The 20,676-nt window shown below is 40.5% G+C and overlaps 4 protein-coding genes across 7 annotated transcripts in view; all 4 read left to right on the top strand.

Moving 5' to 3' along the window:
- The window catches only part of LOC124312357 (collagen alpha-1(I) chain-like), a 1,404,094-nt gene that overhangs the window by 1,200,348 nt on the left and 183,070 nt on the right, over positions 1 to 20,676 (top strand). The window lies entirely within an intron of this gene.
- On the top strand, positions 4 to 16,901 carry LOC124312293. The gene is made up of 3 exons (XM_046776764.1): positions 4 to 299; positions 367 to 2,922; positions 16,628 to 16,901. Exons 1-3 carry the CDS (start codon positions 77 to 79, stop codon positions 16,753 to 16,755), a joined length of 2,907 nt encoding a protein of 968 aa, XP_046632720.1. The 5' UTR covers positions 4 to 76; the 3' UTR covers positions 16,756 to 16,901.
- Positions 6,201 to 11,776, top strand: LOC124312322 (kinesin light chain-like). Of its 4 annotated transcripts, none has more exons than XM_046776804.1 (12): positions 6,201 to 6,333; positions 7,664 to 7,910; positions 7,991 to 8,212; positions 8,283 to 8,385; positions 8,455 to 8,683; positions 8,751 to 8,838; positions 8,908 to 9,078; positions 9,150 to 9,354; positions 9,417 to 9,559; positions 9,631 to 9,782; positions 9,858 to 9,939; positions 10,567 to 11,776. In XM_046776804.1, the coding sequence occupies exons 2-12, from the start codon at positions 7,698 to 7,700 to the stop codon at positions 10,681 to 10,683; spliced, it is 1,725 nt and encodes a 574-aa protein (XP_046632760.1). In that variant the 5' UTR covers positions 6,201 to 6,333; positions 7,664 to 7,697; the 3' UTR covers positions 10,684 to 11,776. The 4 variants fall into 4 exon arrangements, with proteins under 4 accessions (XP_046632760.1, XP_046632759.1, XP_046632757.1 ...); XM_046776802.1 differs by lacking the exon at positions 6,201 to 6,333 and adding an exon at positions 7,226 to 7,309; XM_046776803.1 differs by lacking the exon at positions 6,201 to 6,333 and adding an exon at positions 7,222 to 7,309 and having other exon boundaries at positions 8,283 to 8,683; positions 11,160 to 11,776.
- LOC124312303 lies at positions 12,291 to 16,795 on the top strand. The gene is made up of 5 exons (XM_046776778.1): positions 12,291 to 13,026; positions 13,359 to 13,653; positions 13,721 to 13,991; positions 14,064 to 15,587; positions 15,655 to 16,795. Exons 2-5 carry the CDS (start codon positions 13,390 to 13,392, stop codon positions 15,750 to 15,752), a joined length of 2,157 nt encoding a protein of 718 aa, XP_046632734.1. The 5' UTR covers positions 12,291 to 13,026; positions 13,359 to 13,389; the 3' UTR covers positions 15,753 to 16,795.

Genomic DNA, 20,676 nt, shown 5'->3' with positions numbered 1-20,676 from the left:
GCTTAAAGACAGCGTGCGAAAGGCAACTGAAGATTTACGAGCGGTTATTTCAGTATGTTCTTCTGATCCTTGGCACATGTGGAAGCAAACTGGATTAGGAAAAGGCAAATTGACAGAAATATTGCTACGACTGTGTATTGACTTGGGAGCACGTGAAGAAGGTCTTGCTCTCATAAAACTTTTAGGTACAGATTTTTCATTACCACAAGAAGGAACCAGCAACATTCAAGAAAACTTTGAAGGAATCCAATCTGAAAAAGTTGCCAAGGCGATCGTTGAATTCGAGTGTCGAGTTAGTGGTAAGCATTATTTTGAATCTCCCTAATCTTGTGCATTCGTTTAAAATTATTCTCTTGTTTGTTATAGGTTGGAGTGACTGCGCTGATCTAATTGAGAAAATGATTTCTCCTAATCGAATCACCCAGCAGCTCATGCCCATAATCAAATTGGCTCACTTCTTCTTGAACTTCGATTGCTTAGAAGGAGCCAATTTTGTTGGAGATCGTATTTCTTCCGCATTCATTAACATCGACAAATCGCAAGCCCACAAGCTCGCTCCGCAACACACTCATATTTGGGCTTATCTTGAACTGATATTTGTACTTGAAGCCAATCCCAAAACTTCTAATCAAGAAAGAATGAAGTCTTTTGCTTCATTTTTCTCTAAACTGGAATTTTCAGTACTGTGCGACCTTTTACCAAAGATGGAAGCTCAAGCCAACTCGCATCATGAGAACTCGGAATCACACAAGAAAATTTTTAATGAGTTGTGTAAAGCTCTGACTGACTATGATCTTCGTTCCCCGTGTATCAAGAAAGCGGTAGTTGACCTGATTTGCAGTTACTTTAGGACGAGGAACGCAGAATTGCTTCGATCTTTCCTATCCAACATCGTCCGCGCTCACGTTGCTACCATAGAAAAGGAAACTCCTTCGTCGAAGACATTATTGGAAGAACTAATTTCGTCTCCTGAAATATTGAACTTGGATCTTTCGTCTGACCTGGGCGAGATTTTTATGGAAGTGCTTGTTGATAGTCAATTAACTTCAATGAAGAAAGAAACATCGGCATCAGCCAATCGATTGGATGATGGATCTTCTCTACTGTCAACTAATTTATCATCATGCATTCGATTGGCGATTGCAAGTGGAAATCAAGAAAGAATGAAGTCGTTTTCATCATTTTTCTCCCAACTGGAATCTTCAGTACTGTGCGACCTTTTACCAAAGATGGAAGCTCAAGCCAACTCGCGTCATGAGAACTCGGAATCACACAAGAAAATGTTTAATGAGTTGTGTAAAGCTCTGAGTGAATGTGATCTTAGTTCCCCATGCATCAAGAAGAAAACGGTAGTTGACTTAATTTGCAGTTACTTCAGGACGAGGAACGTAGAATTGCTTCGATCCTTCTTATCCAACATCGTCCGCGCTCACGTCGCCTCTGAAGAAAACGAAACTCCTTCGATGACATTATTGGAAGAAGTAATTTCGTCTCCTGAAATATTGAATTTGGACCTTTCGTCTGACCTAGGCGAGATTTTTATGGAAACGCTTGTTGATAGCCGATTAACTACAATGGAGAGAGAGACATGGGTATCAGCCCATCGTTATCGATCTTCTCTTCTGACTAATTTATCATCATGCATTCGATTGGCGATTGCAAGTGGGAAGAATACTCGCATACTCGATGCACGGCGAGCGATGCCAATTGCGCACATACTGGAAAAACTGGATGTTCACCAATTGACCGGCACTTTTACGGATCTATTGGAAAACAACTCAAAACGGTTGAAAGCGTGTCCTTCCTACCCCACGATGATTTCTCTTATTGGCAATTCCTTGGTTTCGGAATTGAAGAAGAATGCAAGAGACATCCTCACTAGGCGAACTCTTCTGAATGTGTTAGATGTTTTTATCGAGTCGGGTGTTGCATCATTAACACAATCTTTAATCAAGCAAGTCTGTGCCAATGAAGAATCTGGGACCCGGAGACATCAAGAAAAATACAGTTTGTTTGCTGGCTTAATTAGTACTCCGCACGTGTGGGGAATACTGGATTCAAAATCGAAGCTGATCATCTTGAAAACCTGTGGTTCTATTATACAGAATTGGATCATCGATATGAGTCGTTCCATCACTGAACCTGCTATCGAGAAATTACCAGAACTGAAAGAAATCCTCAATTGCATCCAGTTTTTTTTCCTAGTCGAAAGAAATGTACTTCAGAATGAACGAACATTCGACGCTCCAGTGTTTGAACCATTAATGGCCAATTTACCAGTTTCCTTGCTCATGAACCTTGTTTTGCATCTCTACCAATCGGAAGCCGGAACAATCGTGAAATTTCCCGCCTGTTTCAATTTTTATCGCGGCACATCCAGACTCTTTTTTACCATGAAATTTGTGCCACTTGTCAAGCGCGAGGAAGCAATCCGCCTTTTGAATTTGCTCTTGTGGCTGGAAGATGAGCAATCTTGGCAATCGTTCGCAACAAGTGTTTCCACAGCTTTTCCATCAACTAGCACCTATATCTTTCTACGCCTCTTCTTGAAAAATCCTGTCATCAAGCAAGCCTTTACAGTTTCTAATCTTGCTTTTGTTGCCTTCGCAACCATTGTAGACAACTGTTCACTGAAATCGGCGTCTTTGAAGGAACCGCCTTTTAGCTGGCACCAACGTGAAGCAGTTGTACCGAGTCATCCTGAAGTTCAAGCTTTTCTTCGGTCCAGTCAAGAATCCATGACCTACACGAAGTTTACTGGAATCGCTGAGGCTCGCAATTTCGCCGCACAACTTATGAGAGGGTCTAAACACTTTAGCGTTTCTGTTACTACGTCTGGCGCTGGCAAAAATTCGCGTTGCATCATTACGAAAACACGTAAATATTACGAAGAGATCAATCAACCATTTTTTACCAGCAAAGGTGAATTGGAATTGTTGGTGAAGCTTCGGGAACGCCTAGGTCAAGAAAAGTTGAAGACGAAACGTGGAACAGCCGACGACGTCAGTGTCATCCCTTCACCCAAACGCTGCAAGCGCGAAAAAATGTGATATTTTGTTTGTTTGTTTTTAACTAAGAAAGTTCTTTGTTGTCTTTTTTTTAACTAAATTCGCGATGCGTCCTGTTTTATTGCGGAATCGCTTGACTCTATACCAATAAATAAAGAAACGCCTTTTGCAAAGTTTCCTTTTTAAAAATTGTTGCTTTTACGTCGAAAATTTATTTTTTTCCACCATCGACGCCTTGGGAGTTTTAGAACGACTTGTGAGCAGAATAAAGTTTGAGCACAGTTGATACATGAATGTATGTTACTACGGTATGTTATAATCCTCGCTCGGTTGCAACTCTCAAATTGATTTTTTTGGCAGTAAAGAAAATTCATGAGATAAATTTATTTAAATAAATAAAGGAATCGAAAAAATAATTGCCAATAACACCTAGGAGACGAAGGCCTGATATGAAGTCAAAATGGGAAAAATGCATTGCGCAATAGTTGGACGTCACGTGACACTATACTCCGGACTCCGGTTCTTTAAGAGCATATTTAATTAATTTAAATTAATGCCATTGACTTGAATGTACTTGAACAATATTGTTTAAAAGAAGATCTTAAGTTTCGATTGATATAATCTAGTTTTCTTTGCAGAAATATCAAACTGTGGGACGTTTCAGCGTAACAGCCAATAGTCAAAATGGGAAAAATGTTGCGCAAAATTTCTATACTGCGCATTAGTTTTATTGCGCAATAGTACGACGTCACGTGACATGCCCTATACTCCGGACCTTTAAGAGCATATTTAATTAATTTAAAATAATGCAATTGACTTGAATATAATTGAACAATATTCTTTAAAAGAAGATCTTTGATTTAAAAAAACTATTAATAATTTTTACGGTAAAATTTGTTTTGAAATTAAAGTTGAAAGGATCAAAAGTTGATTGCAAGCGCCGCTTCAGACGTCGACTTCTATAAAGCCTCGATGATCCTGCCCATAAATTATTCGATGGTTTTGTCAACCTACTGCTGAATTCCAATTCAAACTCTACTACGCTCTAGTATACTTCTGAATGATGGAATATCTTCTAGTTTGCTTTTTCGTATATGTGTGGACCATGATTCTTTTTCACGAAAGTGAAAAAGATGAGTCTAATTACCCGACCTCGGACATCAAGTCCGTTACCGAATTACCAGATGCCAAATTGGCCAACCAGGATCAAACCACCAAAATGAAACCTGGAACCCGATATCGTTCAGTCCTGAAAACACCAACCGTCAAACTGAATCGCTTCATGACTCTGCCGTCCATACCAGAGAACCAAGACGGGGAGGATTGCGCTGCCGAAGTTGCAAAGCTGTCGGCCGAATTGAAGACAACAAGGTACGAGTTGCAACAACATCAGCAACGGGCCCTATCTCTTCAAATACTTACAGACCAGATTGAAACCGAACTTATTTCCGTGAGAAAATCGCTGTCGGAAGTGACCACAACTAACGACCAACTTCAATGCCACCTGTCTTGTCTTACGGCAGAAAAGGATCAACTCTCAGAACAACTTGAGCAGAATAAGATCACGACCGTTGATGCAATTGAAAAGGTTACAAAATCATACGAACAGCAGATGACGCAATTGTGTAACGAATTTATGGTCACCAACCAAACCGTAAAGCCGTTAACAATGGATGTTGGATGCGGATGTGTTGTTGAGGTAGCAAATAACTCCACACAGACCGGCCAGTCAATGACGAAAGAAGTTGGATGTGGTACTGAAGAACTTGAGCAGCAGCACGTGACCAAAGATGAAGACTATGGCTTTGAAATGGACTTGGAGGCCATGGAACGTGATAAGAATCTTCGTCGTTCTTTTTATATCCCAGCCCGGGATGAGCGAACCAATTCACCCGTCCATCAGCAAGTCGCTTTGAAACCGCAAGTCTATTTCCCGGTCAGCGACATAAGGTACAAGAACAAACCGATAAGTGGCTATGTGGTCAACCCGGATGGATCTACCGTCACGTATGGCGAGGCCTTGAAATCAACGAAAAAGCCCAGCACGGTGGATCTACAACCCAATCAAAAAACGGAGGACAAGGTGAGGAAACCCGCCCAGGACGACCCCCGCACCATCATCAGTGGCCCAGTAAAGACGGAACAAGAACTCGTCGTCGTGTCCAGTCCCATTGAGGAAAAATCTCTCCCTGGCAACCGACTTTTACTCAAAAACATCCAAGGTGGCGATTATGGACGGATTGTTGGTAGCGGAGGATCAAATATCCATCGCATTGAAACAGAATACCAAATCGTCGTGAGTATCAAAGGAGCAGTCGACGGCACCTATAAACTGATGATATCCGAAAATAATGAGGAGATGCGCAAAGCGGCCGCAAACGACATCATACGCGGATTGACAGTCATTACGGAATGTCCAAACTTGCAACTGTTTAAAAGAATTAAAAACTACAGGCTATACGAGATCGGAAGAGAGCACTTCGTAAGAATCAATCGTACGTTGGCCTCTGACGGCATCAGCGGTAAGATGACCTTCATCGGGAGACTGAGTAGCTGCCAATCGGCTTACGCGGAACTGTTGGCCGAAGTCAACTTCTCGTCAATTCAACAAAAAAAAGGACCTAAGTAAAAGAAAATCACGATACAATTAAAATGCCCTTTCCCCCCTCCTTCCCACAAAAAAAAACAAACAAAACAAAACAAAAACAAAAAAAAAATTACTCTTTTCTATGTGCTTATTATGTCTTTATGTCTTTTATCTTATTCTTCACCTTTCCCCTTAAATCTTCACATGGATAACAATATTGTTTCGCGCAGTTGACCAGGTGCCATGTCAGTCGCCTCCTTAATTGGAGGTGGCTGATGGCACTTCTTCTGCTAGTATCTCGTCAGTTTCGACAAGTTTTCAATTTTACCATCTGAAATGGGAGAGGAGCGCATCAGGATAAAGTATCGACTATTTCCTATTTGTGAATCAATAATTCAATTGTCAGTCCCTTTTTTTTGTGGGTTCAATAAATATTTTTCAAAATTTAAAGTGGGTAATTCTTATTATTTATAGCAAAAAAAACTGCGTTTTAGATTATAAGCAGTTAGGCCTAAGTACAAAAGAAGTTCCATCAATTAACTGCCGATTATGCCCATTGCTATTTCTGGCAGCGTCGCAGCCTCGCAGGGCACAAAGCAATGGAAAATCATGTAGAAAAGGCAAAGTGACGTGTGCTCTCTCGAAAACTCGAATGACATTCAGCCTTTGTACGAAATCTTAATGAGTCCTCGTCGAAATTGATTAGTGTCTCTCGTCTCCTGAATCTTTGCACTCATCGTAAGTCATACTTTAAAGTTAATTCCACTTCTAAATTCCAATACCTAGTATGACATTGTTACAAGTTTAGGGGGTTTGCTAACTGCGAAGTTAAAAAATATATGTGTTTACCGAGTGTAATGCACATAAGTTTTCATCAGTTTTAGCTATCTAAAATTTGAGATCATTTAGTTTCAGTTATTTGTGTCATGAAATAGGTTTTTTATTTATCTTCGGGGAGCAAGAAACAAGATGTTGGTTAGAAGATAAGAATTTAGTTCACTTGTCCCACGTCCACTTTCACCTGACATTGGTTTTGTGTGGCTACTGGTTTTGTTTTAGAAAAATGGAGGCCATCAGCTTTGCTTTCTTTGTTTTTTGTCATGTACTCTCCCACTTCCGGCGTGGCTCTATGATATAGCTGCACACACATCAAAACCAGGGGGCCATCGGTAACGCCGATTGCTTTCAATGTTTTTGGCCTGCAGCGAAGCTTCCACTCGTAACGTTTTTTTATCGTCGGGCCTATCCTCACATTCTTATACCGGTCAGCTGACTTGTATGTTTTTCGACTAATGAATAACTTGCATTCTGGAATCATTCCATAGCTGTCAGCGGATATAACCCTATGTGAAACATCAACTCTCCTTCTCGCCTTTTAATTTTATTGTTTCAACCTTGATCATTCAACCGTGTGCTACTCGTTATTTTTGCTTAACTCGAGAGACCGTTCGACGTACAAAATGTGCATATAGAATGGCCGTATCGTTTTCTTGCTCGTCCTTATACGAATTGACTGAGGATAAAGCGCGTGCTGGTGTGTGTATTTTCCCCGTTGCGGTTTTTATGTGGTCTTAATGAAAACATTTGAAAGCGCGAGGAAGCGCGTGCGGCGTCCGTTAGCCACAACACTCTGAACTGCCGTTGAATATCTGTCGTCTAATGTTTTTGAGGAAAACGTGTCGGTGATGTCATCGGTGCTACAAGCACATGGTTTGTAAGTCTGCATTTTGTCTAAGTTTAGCTTGTGACGCTGGGTTCCTTCAAGGTGTGGCGTATAATTATTTAAATTCGGGACCTTGTTCAAAAAGACATTCATTCAAAAGACAACCTTACTCGTTCTTCTTTAATGAAACCTTCCAAATGCCTTAATACGTGCCCGTTGCCAGTCACGCAGCATGCTCATCGCATGCATTGCTCAATCCGACTCCCCCCAGCGTCATCTGGAGGGTGGTTGTAGTATGGCAGCATGCAAGCTTCTATTGCTATGCTATCGATATAACTGACAAAACTTGTTGTGTCTCTCGTTGTGATTCTAAGGTCATTGTTCGTTTTGTCTTCCTTTGTATAGGCGTAAGTTGGAGAGCATCAGCAAAGCAACAACCATGACTCATCAGGAGGAGATCGTTAGCAGCACCAAGACGGTGTCACAGGGCTTGGAGGCCCTGCGAGCTGAGCACCAATCCATCCTGCAAGGGCTCAACGGATCTCTAAAAGCCGCCACTCAGGAAAAGCTTGATGCCAATGTCATCAAAGAGAAAGCCAATCTGATACAGAAATCACTCGACAAGATTGATCTGGGACTCGGGGAAGCACAGGCAAGTGCATTTGTTTTCCTCTCCGATCTTTAATCTCCAACAACGTTTTTGACAGCCGCAATTTCCTTTCTCGATTCCAGGTTATGGTGGCATTGGCGACTCACTTGCAAGCGGTGGAAGCGGAAAAACAAAAATTACGTGCACAAGTGCGTCGGTTGTGTCAAGAAAACGCCTGGCTTCTCGACGAGTTGGCAAATACACAGCAACGCCTTCAGGCTTCAGAACAAGCCGTTGCTCAATTAGAAGAGGACAACGAACATCTCGAGTTTGTCAATACCATCAAGAAATATAATGCCGATCAGGTATGTCATCGATGCCTTTTCTCTTTTTGGCGGCATCAAATGATATTAAAGAAAATCTTTGTATTCGCAGGAAGAGTCCACATCGGACGTATCACATAAAGAAAAAAGCGACGATCCAACTATTGATCTCTTTCATTCTTTCTCTCCGGATGATGATGCTGATGAACGTGGTCGTAAGTTGCTTTTAGTTCATTTCGACGTAGTGAATACTTTTAAACAACCAGTCAATTTTTATTCAACAGCAATGTCACCTACTCCACCGTCGCAATTAGCACAGCAAGCGAATGCAGTGTATGAGATTCCCGCTCGACTTAGGACACTGCACAATTTAGTTATCCAGTATGCTTCACAAGAACGCTACGAAGTAGCTGTCTCACTGTGTAAACAGGCGCTAGAAGATCTGGAGAAAAAGAGTGGTCACGACCACCCCGATGTTGCCACGATGCTAAACATTCTAGCCTTAGTCTATCGGTAAAGATGACGCAATTGACCATTGATTTTTTTCAGTCTGCTTATTATTGATTTTCGATTTTGATAGAGACCAAAATAAATATAAAGAGGCGGCCAACTTATTGAACGATGCATTGAGCATTCGAGAGAAGACGCTGGGAAAAAACCATCCTGCCGTATGATTTTATAATGAAGCTATTACCCATTCACACGTCGCTTATGCGGTTCTTTTCAAACGCACTCAGGTTGCTGCAACGCTGAACAATCTTGCAGTACTCTATGGTAAGCGTGGCAAGTCCAAGGATGCCGAGCCTTTGTGCAAACGTGCTCTCGAGATTCGCGAGAAGGTTCTTGGAAAAGATCATCCTGATGTTGCCAAGCAGCTCAACAACTTGGCCTTACTCTGCCATAATCAGGTAAATAATGCTACACTCTATAACCCTTTAATGAGCTCGAATCAAAGAAATCTAAATTTGATCTGCAACAGGGCAAATACGAAGAAGTTGAGAGGTATTATCAGCGAGCACTGGAAATATACGAAAGCAAACTGGTTCCCGACGATCCGAACGTGGCAAAGACCAAAAATAATTTGGCCTCGGCTTATTTGAAACAAGGCAAATACAAAGAAGCCGAAGTTCTCTACAAACAAGTGTTAACACGGGCTCATGAACGTGAATTTGGCGCTATCCATGGTAAGCGTTTAGTCTAAATGGCTTGCTGTCGTTGATCTAATCGAGATTTATTGCAAACAAAGGCGATAACAAAACCATTTGGCAAGTGGCAGAGGAACGCGAAGAGAACAAGGGACAGAACAAAAGCAACACACCTTACGGTGATTATGGCAGATGGCACAAAGCTGCCAAAGTTGATTCTCCTACAGTTACAACCACTCTAAAAGTAGTTATGCAAATTTCTAAATCGTTTCCGACAGTCTCAATCATGTTAATAAATCAATTACGTTCTTTTAGAATCTTGGTGCTCTCTACCGATGCCAAGGCAAATACGAAGCTGCTGAAACGCTCGAAGATTGTGCTATGCGCAGCAGCAGCAGCAAGCATCCGCTTGATATGAATCGACTGACGAGCTCAAGACGCTCCAATGAACCCAACGTTGATCCAAAGTAAATAACTTGATTTTCTTTTCTTTTTTCTATTTGAGTTCATATATGTAATAGACCTATTTCTCGGTTGGATAGAGCGCGGAGTGCCAGAGAGAACGCAGCCAGACGTGGATCCCACGAGTCCCTGGACTCTGTTCACACGGAAGTCTCCGACGAGGTGAGTGCATCCAATCACAATAACTAGCCATTTTGAATGCTTGTAAACAAGTTTGATCCATATAGAGTTAGTGAGGAAAGTATAGCCATAGAATAATGTTATAACCCGAAAGGAAAAAAGAATGAAAGAGATGAAGAGAAAAAGATCCATCCCTCAGAATGAGTAGACGAATGCTTCCGGACATGTTTTTTTCTCTCTTCTTGTATGATTGATTGAGTGTAGAGTAACTGGGTCTTCATTGCGCATTAGTAAGTGACTCGCCAAGACAGTTGATTGACTAATTGGACCGTGAAAAAGGCTGCCGGACAGAAATCTGTCAATAACATCGTTGATAACCACGCGATTCTGTTTTCATTTGTTTTGTTTGATTGTTTTTCCTTTTTAAAACAAAAACAAACAACTTCTACTCTGCATGATTTTCATGACGTTTTTCATTCTCGTACATTTCTTGGCTGTTTGATTTGCATGTCTTTTAACGCTTTCTACTGTTCTTGCTAGTCAATCTTTTTGGTTCAACAAAAAATCGCTTTCAAGTAATTTAGAGTTAATTTTTTTTTTATCTTTTGTTTTTTTTTTCCCATCTTTTTTTTGGTTTCTATTTACATATTTCCTGTGGCTGTGGCATAGTATCCTCGCCACTCCCTTCACTCGTCTTCCGACATTGATTCGCGTCCCGGTTCAAGTCAGGGTCAAGGGCCCGGCAGCCTCCGCAACAAGCTGTTCTCCGCTTTGGGACTCCATTAAATTTTTATCCATATTCTCCATCCCCGTCTGTCCACCCGACCAAGGAAGCACGGCTGTACTGGTTCTTTCCATACGTCCTTATTTTTCATCTTTCTCTATTGATATTCCACTGGCCTTCCTTTCCAAACTAAAGAAAACAGAAACATAGAATCGACGTCAGCGTAACTGGAATGTTGGATATGCATGACAAATTCACTGCTGCCCCATGCGTCCCTACAAATTGTTTTTAAAAACTCGCATCTCAGTCACAATGTTTACTTTTCTTTGGATCGTAACGAAAACAAATCTCGGAAACACATCGACGTTGAGTGTTGGGTTGTTTATTTAGGATCCGTGGAGTAAATATCCTTCAGTAGACTGGACTGATAGTTTCTTTCACTATGCCTTTGCAGTTATTTGCACGCCTTTGATTAGATTGTGTCTTGGGTGTCATTGTATCCCATTCGATGAGCTTATCTTGTTGTTTCACTCGGTAGGTGGCCTCTAGCAAGGAGAAGTGATAGGTTGCAAACATCCCCTGAGAGACTGAGATGGCGGATGCGCAAGAATCATTATACATACATATGAGAAAAATAAAAAAACAAAAAACACTATCACCTGTATTAACGGCCAACGTTGCTCTCCCCCAATTCCCGTCTTCCCTCGTTTATAATTTGTCCTGCTAGTTCTTTGTATTTCTTCTGGTCACGAGACTTTATATTGCACGATAGGAAACAACTTTCATGTTTTGGGGTGGGAGGAAAGATTTAAAAATCCTGAAATATGGAACCGACTTGCCATCAGGTTTCCTTCATTATTATTATTTTTTTTTAATGGAAAAAAATTATTCAGTTCCCAATTTTGTTGAAACTTTTTGCAATAATATTTGTTTTGCTAAAATTATCGAGTTTCTATCATGTTTTCGGTCGTTTGGGTTTTTATGAAGCACTTTTCTGGAATATTTTCCCCCCGACTGTCTCAATATATCGGCCACATTCGCCTCACCTTCGTCCCGCCACTTTTCGATCACCCACCACCGTCTTAATATTATAGTAGATTATGCCATTATCTTTGTTGAAATACTTTCCTCGCATAATACAATCACTTGAATGGCTCGGTCGATTTTTTTAGTCCGGAATCTAGAAAAGATTTCCACAAGTCCCCTTCCTAAACCTTAACACACACGGACAGTATCGGATAGTTACAACAAGTGTTTGGGTTATCGCTTTCACGCGAAAGGCGGGAAAGATTAGCCAAACTACTGATTGTCGTCCTCACTAATGCGCAATGACCAGTGCTTGAATGTTGATTTTGAATAATTTAGACACAATATTCACTTTAAAGCTTGTTGGTAGATTTGTTTTTAGATATTTGCCTGTTAGTGTGGAGTGTGGACTATAATTGAAATCTCTTTTTGGTTTCTTATTAACCGAAATTTTCCGTGTTTTCTCCCTTTTTTTCATTTCCGCTTGTCTGTTCGTGATTGTTTTCGTATGACTCGGCTGATGTCTTCCACCAAAAAAACGAAACCTCGATTTATCCTTTTTCCTCTGCTCCCTTAACGATTCCCTCTGTCTGGGAAAACAAAACGAAACGTTCAACAAAAATAAAGTGGGGGGGCCGAACACGTCGCAGTGGTTCCTTTTCAAAGCTGCGTGCATCCATCCGGAAAAGCAGTGCAAAACTAATGCAGAAATTGGTTACGAGAGATGACCCGTCTCCTTGCCTGGCCATCGACTTCCCTTCCGGTTTGGCTTCCAGGTAAGTCTTAGATCGACTCCTCCCTCCCCTTCAACTTATCAAACCCACTCATTATTCCACACCAATCCTTTTTTTCCATCCTTAATTACAACATAACTTTTGAAAACAAGACATCTTTATTCTTTAAAGCCAAATTACGATTAATCCACTACCGTATTGCTTGAATTATATTAACACCGTCATTTTCATTTGCTCGTTGTATTTGATGCATTTAAATCTCATTGATTTGGCAGAATTGACGTAACTGTATAGGACGCTTTGTTGTGTATCGATGACATTCACCATGTACGGGAGATGTCGCGACGGTCGTGGCAGCGACGGGTTAGAGAGAGAGATGAGAGGTCAACAAGTAAAATTCTGAGTGTAAGGCTGGGGCGCTGGGCTCTGGGCACTGTGATATTGATTGGGCTAGCCGGCTAGGACATATGGACTTTGATCAATCATCAATGACAACGTACCCACGCCAGTAGTCCAACTTATGATTTGAGTTTTGAGATTTTTTTGTATTCTTTTCGAATTGTCACTTGTCAGCTCATCGTGATTCGTGAGGCCAATAACCAAACTCGAAAAACCAACATTGTTCTCGGACATGCGTTATAAGTGGTGAATATGCTTTTTTGAAAGAAACTTTCTCATTCCAATCTATATTGAAAGTATCGTTTTTATGTTTGATCATTTTTATTGCATTTCGTAAAATCTGAATCTCCAATGAGAAGTTACAAATGACAGTTATTTGTTATCACATAAGTTACATGTTAGAAATGTAGCTGCACATGTAATACTTCTCACACGGAAGTTAGCATTTTATAATCTGCATTTATTGTATTAATTGTGTCTCAAAATGATACTTAATAGTAGCTAACATGCTGAATTTATTCTTTCTGTCTTTTTCAAGTGACTAGTTTCCATGTTTTCAATGTTTTTATTCGCTGCAGGTAACAAGTGGAACACCACAATTTGTAAAGGATGGCTAATGTTGATGGTAGAAGACTTCGGCAAATATCACAAAACATGCAAGGGGAGGTACACACCGTCTTAGAAGAAGGATGTTCTCATGCCTGCCAAAGCACTGCTGTAAAGGATCACCTGTTTAAAGCTGTGAGGCTTGAGAACAAAGAGGAAGAAGTTGACTTTGCATTTGGTGAAAAACTGTTGCTTCCTGATGCAAAAACTTTGAATCCTTTGAAAGTTGAAAACCTTGGAGATATCTCGATTCCAGTATCTGTTAAGGTATTGACTGTATATTTTAGACGTGTAACAATTAAGAAAGTTTTTTCTAATACTTTAAATGAAACAGGATCTTCAAAGGCTGAAAAAAATATCTGAAGGATCTTGTTATGGAAAACAACTGAACAAGATTTTGGACTCTTCCAAACGGCTGGCCTTGGAAATTAATTCTTCAAAACTTACCTCTACAATTTCTGATGACCTCAAGTTACCTTCACTGGCAATTCAACATCTTGGCCTGCCCTCTGAATTGATGGGTGTTCAAGCAAAGCTTCAGCAATTGATTTTGTATGAATCTGGCGGTCATTACCACCGAACCATGGAATACGAAAAAGAATATGGTGGTTTTTTTTTATAGTTTGGTATAAATATGGATGTGTACTATATTGACTTAATTTCTTTTGGCTGCTAAGGTTCGTTTGGTACCATGATACTTCAACTTCCCGTAAAAGACGGGCATGAAGGTGGACGTTTCAAGGTGGAATATGGAGGAAAGGAAAAAGTGTATGAAAACCACAAGGACAGCGATCGATGTTTTTATGTTTCGCTATTTTACGAAAACTGCGAACATTCAATGGAACCCATAACAAAAGGGTCGAAATTGACGTTAGTCTTTGATCTTCTTTGGGCTAATGTCCAACAACCGATTCCGAAAGATTTCCCTGTTTTTCTAACCAAGCTTAAAGGAATAAAGGAATCGCTCTCATCTTGGATGCGTCAAAGTGCCGACTCCCAAATAAGGAACATCACTCTTAGCACGTCATTGAAAAAATCCAATCCAGCATCTAAAATGGAAGCCCTGCCAGTCGCATCTATGTCTAGAGAACATTCGTATAAAAAACGTCGTTCGAATTCTTTGCCTTTAAAAGCACGTAAAAAAGAAGACCTGTATGAAGATCAAGATGAAGACTATGATGAAGACTATGATGATGACCAGGATGATGACCAGGATGAATTTGAAGATCAAGACCAAGATGAGTATTGGGATAGATCTCGTCCAAGAGATAGTTGGAAGGATCAAGATGAAGATGAGTATTGCGATAATAGTTCTACTAGTTCTCCCTCGGAAGATATTTCGGAAGAAAAAGATATTGGCGATCTAGAAGATGTTTTGTACTTTGTTCTTGAAGAGAAATATGAAGAAAGTGACTTCGGATTTCGTCAACTTCGGAGAAAAGACCGGGATGCAGCTCAACTTTTTCAGTGTTGTGGATTTCTGGACGTACACTTAGCAGTTGTGACAGAGACCGTTACTACTATACGTGTTGTACCGAATTCGAAAACTGATTGGTGTGATTGCCACGCTTACAAGAAAGTGAAATCTTCTAACAAAATTTCGCGATGGTTGGATTCGGAAGATATCTCCAGGAAGTTGAGAATTGATATAAATTGGAAGGAGCAATGTGTTGGACCTAGTAGGAAGCTTCCAACAAAAAGCAGCAAAAAGATTGACTCGAAAGATAGACATTATACGTGTGGTGAAGAATGTTATGGATCGGGTGATACAACCGCTAACGAAAAATATATCCAACACTTTATTATGGTTATTTGGCCCAAGCGTGAATCGTTTCGGATGTATTGTCGTTATGGTCTTCACGCACTACTAGAAAAAATGGAATTCAAAAGTTCAACTAGATGGCTTAAAGAAAGAGTGCAAAAGGCCACTGGAGATTTACGAAAAGTCATTTCATTTTGTTCTTCTGATCCTTGGCACATGTGGAACCAAACAGGATTTGGCAAAGGCGAAGTCGCAGAACGCTTACTGCGTCTTTGTATTAACTTCCGAGCCCGCGAAGAAGGCCTTGCTCTCTTGAAGCTTTTGAGTGAAGACTTCCCATTACCACAAGAAGGAACCAGCAACATTCAAGAAACCTTTGAAGGAATCAAAAGTGAACAAGTTGCCAAGGCGATCGTTGAATTCGAGTGTCGAGTCAGTGGTAAGCATTATTTTGAATCTCCATAATCGTGTGCATTCGTTTAAAATTATTCTTTTGTTTGTTATAGGTTGGAATGACTGCGCTGATCTAATTGAGAAAATGATTTCTCCTGTTCGAATCACCCAGCAGCTTATGCCTGTTGGATTTGTTTGCTGGCTTAATTAGTACTCCTCGCGTGTGGGGAATACTGGATTCCAAATTGAAGCTGATCATCATGAAAACCTGTGGTTCTATCATACAAACTTGGATCGCCGATATCGAGAAGTTTTCAAAACGGAATGACATCCCAATTTGCATCCATTTTTTTTTCTTGCTCGAAAGAAATCGACTTAAAAATGAACCAACAATCGACGCTCAATTGTTTGCACCATTAATTGCCAAACTACCAGTTTCCTCACTCATGGATCTTGTTTTACAGCTACACCAATCGGAAGTCAAAACAATTCCAAATATCAAGAATTTTCCAGCCTGTTTCAATTTTTATCGCGACACATCCAGGCTCTTCTTTACCATGGATTTTGTGCCACTTGTCAAGAACGAGGAAGCAATGCGCCTTTTGAATTTGCTCTTGTGGCTGGAAGATGAGCAATCTTGGCAATCGTTCGCAACGAGTGTTTCTACAGCTTTTCCATCAACTAACACCTATATCTTTTTACGCCTCTTCTTGAAAAATCCTGTCATCAAGCAAGCCTTTACAGTTTCTAATCTTGCTTTTGGTGCTTTCGCAACCATTGTTGACAACTGTTCACTGAAATCGGCGTCTTTGAAGGAACCACCATTTAGCTGGCACCAACGTGAAGCAGTTGTACCGAGTCATCCTGAAGTTCAAGCTTTTCTTCGGTCCAGTCAAGAATCCATGACCTACACGAAGTTTACTGGAATCGCTGAGGCTCGCCATTTCGCCGAATACCTTATGGAATAGTCTACAAACTTCAGCGTTTCCGTTTCTCCGTCTGGCGCTGGCAAAAATTCGCGTTGCATCATTACGAAAACACGTAAACAGAACGAACGCGACAAGGACGAATGTTTCATCAGAAAAGGTGAATTGGAATTATTGGTGAAGCTCCGGGAACGCCTAGGTCAAGAAAATTTGAAGACGAAACGTGGAACAGCCGACGACGTCAGTGTCATCCCTTCACCCAAACGCTGCAAGCGCGAAAAAATGTGATATTTTGTTTGTTTGTTTTTAACTAAGAAAGTTCTTTGTTGTCATTTTAACTGAATTTGCGATGCGTCCTGTTTTATTGCGGAATCGCTTGACTGTATACCAATAAATAAAGAAACGCCTTTTGCAAAGTTTCCTTTTTAAAAATTGTTGCTTTTACGTCGAAAATTTATTTTTTTCCGTCTACCACCTTGGGAGTTCAGAATAAAGACTTCAGACTTGTGAGCAGAATAAAGTTTGAGCACAGTTGATACATGAATGTATGTTACGGTAAATTATAATCCTCGCTCGGTTGCAACTCTCAAATTGATTTTTTTTCAGTATAGAAAATTCATGAGATAAATTTATTTAAATAAATAAAGGAATTAAATAAATAATAAAGGAATTTTGTTTACTATAATTTGGCTATTTCCGATCGAGATGACAGATGAGCACTGAGATAATGATAAGAACATTGAAAATCAACAATCCAACAGTAAACGTTAACATGTTCAGAATAAGAAAAATCCGAAACGTTTTGCATCGCCCGTCTTAAATCAAAAATTAAATGGTGAATGAATTTTTAGAATCAAAATTGCGGCAAAATGAATTGATTACATCACGTCGCAGGCCTTCGCGAATTCCAGAATGGCCGCTACAATTGCCAATAACACCTAGGAGACGAAGGTCTGATATGAAGTCAAAATGGGAAAAATGCATTGCGCAATAGTTGGACGTCACGTGACACTATACTCCGGACTCTGGTTCTTTAAGAGCATATTTAATTAATTTAAATTAATGCCATTGACTTGAATGTAATTGAACAATATTCTTTAAAAGAAGATCTTAAGTTTCGATTGATATAATCTAGTTTTCTTTGCAGAAATATTAAACTGTGGGACGTTTCAGCGTAACAGCCACAAGTCAAAATGGGAAAAATGTTGCGCAAAATTTCTATACTGCGCATTAGTTTTATTGCGCAATAGTACGACGTCACGTGACATGCCCTATACTCCGGACCTTTAAGAGCATATTTAATTGCGAGCCCGAAGGGCGAAGCTAATAATCGCATACGCAGAAAAAAAAAAGCCATGTCACTTTGTCTGTATGTATGTATGTATGTATGTATGTATGTAACGCTCCATAGCTCGGGCTTTTTACGACACATTTCAGACTTTTTGGTCTTAAAAATTAGACAAAAAATATGCGGTGCGACCAGAACAAAAATAATTTCATTTACTTAATTAGTTCTTCTGTAATTAATGAAAAACTGTTAAAATAATTGCTTAACGACTAGTGACATCTGGCGGTGGCGACTACAACTTTTCACCTTAGGTTTAAATTTCACTTTCCACTACATATGTAAGTGTCATTTATTTAAAGTGTTAAGTTAAAAATTCATCCTTCTCGTCGAATAATTTTTATTGAAATATATTCGTAATGGATGGTTAAACATGAGTAAAATAATTTTACGAATATATTCCGCCCAAACAAATCACCACCAGATGTCCGTAGTATCGCCGTGATGACGCAATCTTTGATGTCCCATCCATGACGCAACAACCAGATTTGCATTTATGTTTTGCAGTTATTTGACTAAAAAATGGTTATTTTTAAATTCAATTATTGAACTTTATTTGTAAAAATAGGAACATTTGAGTTGAGCAAACTAAACGAAAATAACTTGCAAGGATATTGAACTGTGACAGAAAAATCCCACAGGATTGCAATTGCGAAAGAAAGTGTTGATACGAGGTTATATAAGGGTGATTCGACTCGAGTTGATTTTAAAAGGGTGCCAAACACACACCGTTTCTGTCAGACTGTTTTTACCACACAAAAACACCGTTTCTGCCTGATTGTTTTTTTTACCATACAAAGAAAACAAGAAATCACATTGCTCCATCACTTTGATGATTTCTATTCCCAGAATATCGATTGTTTTACCATAAAAAAAAACAAATTGATTTTAAAGGGTGCCAAACACACATCGTTTCTGTCAGACTGTTTTTACCACACAAAAATACCGTTTCTGCCTGATTGTTTTTTTACCACACCAAAAGCAATAGTCAAATCTATTCCCGGATTATCGAACGTCAAAATGTCTTCTAAGAGAAAACGAAAGGATGAACTTGCAGCTAGGCAAGCCAAACGTAGAGCAACGGAATCTGAAGAACAGCGGTTTGCTCGACTTGAAGCAAATGCTGTCAGGAATGCTGCAGCGAGATCAGCCGAGTCTGAAGTACAGCGGTGTGCTCGACTTGAAGCAAATGCTGTCAGGAATGCTTCAGCACGATCAGCCGAGTCTGAAGTACAGCTTTGTGCTCGACTTGAAGCAAATGCTGTTAGGAATGCTGCAGCACGATCAGCCGAGTCTGAAGTACAGCTTTTTGCTCGACTTGAAGCAAATGCTGCTAGAAGTGTTGCAGCACGATTAGCCGAGTCTGAAGTTCAGCGGTGTGCTCGACTTGAATTAAATGCTGTTAGGAATGCTGCAGCACGATCAGCAGAGTCCGAAGTACAGCTTTGTACTCGACTTGAAGCAAATGCTGCTAGAAATGTTGCAGCACGATTAGCCGAGTCTGAAGTTCAGCGGTGTGCTCGACTTGAAGCAAATGCTCTCAGGAATTCTGCAGTACGATCAGCCGAGTCTGAACAACAGACTGTTAATCGCCGTGCTGAAGATGCTCTGAGGCATACATTCGACAGAGAAGCCGAGTGTCCTCAACAAACTGCTGCTAGACTTGCTGCTTCCGCTGCTCGATTTGCCGCCAGAATATCCAATGAAACCCAAGATGAAGCTAACGATAGGCGACAAAGTAATGCAAGTATTCAACGACGATCTAGGGAAACCCGTCAAATCTCCAAAGAAGAATATCTAGATGTTTTTGATGCTTCCGTCAATGGACCGCTTCATAAGCAACCTTTCGTCGACAAGCATATGAAAAAATTCCATTCTGAATTGCATCAATTAAATCAGCAGCATTGCCTCCACTGTCGAGAATTGTGGCCTACAACAGATGCAATTGTCGATCCCTACATTTGCTGCCGTTGCAAGAAACTTACGGAATTCAACCCTTTTGGCATTCAAAATGATATGGTGCGTGATTTTTCATCTATTCCACTAGCAATTCAGAAGCACTTTCGGGAACTTACTCCTCTTGAAGAAATGCTTCTCTCGCCAGTAATTTCCATCATGTCTGTCTTCCGGCTACCTTCTGGTGGACATGTTTCTCGTGGCTACGTGGCAAATTTCAAACAAGACGTAGCCGGATTCATCAGAGAGATTCCTCTCACAGCAGAGCAACTTCCGTGCCTCGTCATAAGAAGGAGAGGTGTGGACAACACCTGTGCCGAATTCAAAGTTTGCCGTAAACGAGTTGAAGCAGTTGGCCGATTTCTCATTCAGAACCATCCAGGCTTTGCTTCACATCGTATCACTTTTAGCCAGACCAACTGTGATTTGCTGCCCGAAGATGGACCTTTGTTAAATATTCCGACGATGGACAGCGACAACGATGAATTGAATGTCACTGACGAAGGAGCCATGACAAGGGATGTTCCATCAGAAGACATTCTTGATCAGCCACAACCTCCTGATGTCGCTTTCGTCATTTCAAACAACATCAGGCCTCCTCAACAAAATGAAATATTAAATGCGCTCGATCCGGTTAATTGGCCAACAATTTCAACTGAGCCTATCAACGAATTTGAGGTCATGTCTGGTCTTGCATCTCTGGCTTTCATCAAGTTGTTTCCTCTTGGGCAAGCTGACCCAACAAAGAAAGGTCGCAGACAAGACCTATCCGAACTCGTTGCTTCTAACCACTTAATGAAATATGCCGAGATTGATTGTACAAAGGAACCCGACGAATCTCATCCAAACGGGTATTTGTATTATCCGTTTGCTGAACATGAGCGCTTCTGTTTTTGGTCGGTTGATCG

The sequence above is a fragment of the Daphnia pulicaria genome, chromosome 8, assembly GCF_021234035.1.
Source record: "Daphnia pulicaria isolate SC F1-1A chromosome 8, SC_F0-13Bv2, whole genome shotgun sequence".
Lineage (NCBI taxonomy): Eukaryota > Metazoa > Arthropoda > Branchiopoda > Diplostraca > Daphniidae > Daphnia > Daphnia pulicaria.
The sequence above is the reverse complement of the archived record's forward strand: the minus strand, read 5'-3'. Positions and strand labels throughout refer to the sequence as shown.

What these genes read in the sequence shown, in the direction of transcription:
- LOC124312293 (XM_046776764.1), top strand. Translation starts at nt 77, where the DNA reads ATGTGGAAGCAAACTGGATTAGGAAAAGGCAAATTGACAGAAATATTG. An exon ending in ATTCGAGTGTCGAGTTAGTG is followed by an intron (nt 300 to 366) that starts GTAAGCATTATT and finishes TGTTTGTTATAG; the next exon opens with GTTGGAGTGACTGCGCTGAT. An exon ending in ACCATTTTTTACCAGCAAAG is followed by an intron (nt 2,923 to 16,627) that starts GTGAATTGGAAT and finishes TCATCAGAAAAG; the next exon opens with GTGAATTGGAATTATTGGTG.
- LOC124312303 (XM_046776778.1), top strand. Translation starts at nt 13,390, where the DNA reads ATGGCTAATGTTGATGGTAGAAGACTTCGGCAAATATCACAAAACATG. An exon ending in CGATTCCAGTATCTGTTAAG is followed by an intron (nt 13,654 to 13,720) that starts GTATTGACTGTA and finishes TAAATGAAACAG; the next exon opens with GATCTTCAAAGGCTGAAAAA. An exon ending in ATTCGAGTGTCGAGTCAGTG is followed by an intron (nt 15,588 to 15,654) that starts GTAAGCATTATT and finishes TGTTTGTTATAG; the next exon opens with GTTGGAATGACTGCGCTGAT.
- LOC124312322 (XM_046776801.1), top strand. Translation starts at nt 7,281, where the DNA reads ATGTCATCGGTGCTACAAGCACATGGTTT. An exon ending in TGGGAAAAAACCATCCTGCC is followed by an intron (nt 8,839 to 8,907) that starts GTATGATTTTAT and finishes AAACGCACTCAG; the next exon opens with GTTGCTGCAACGCTGAACAA. An exon ending in TGAATTTGGCGCTATCCATG is followed by an intron (nt 9,355 to 9,416) that starts GTAAGCGTTTAG and finishes TTGCAAACAAAG; the next exon opens with GCGATAACAAAACCATTTGG.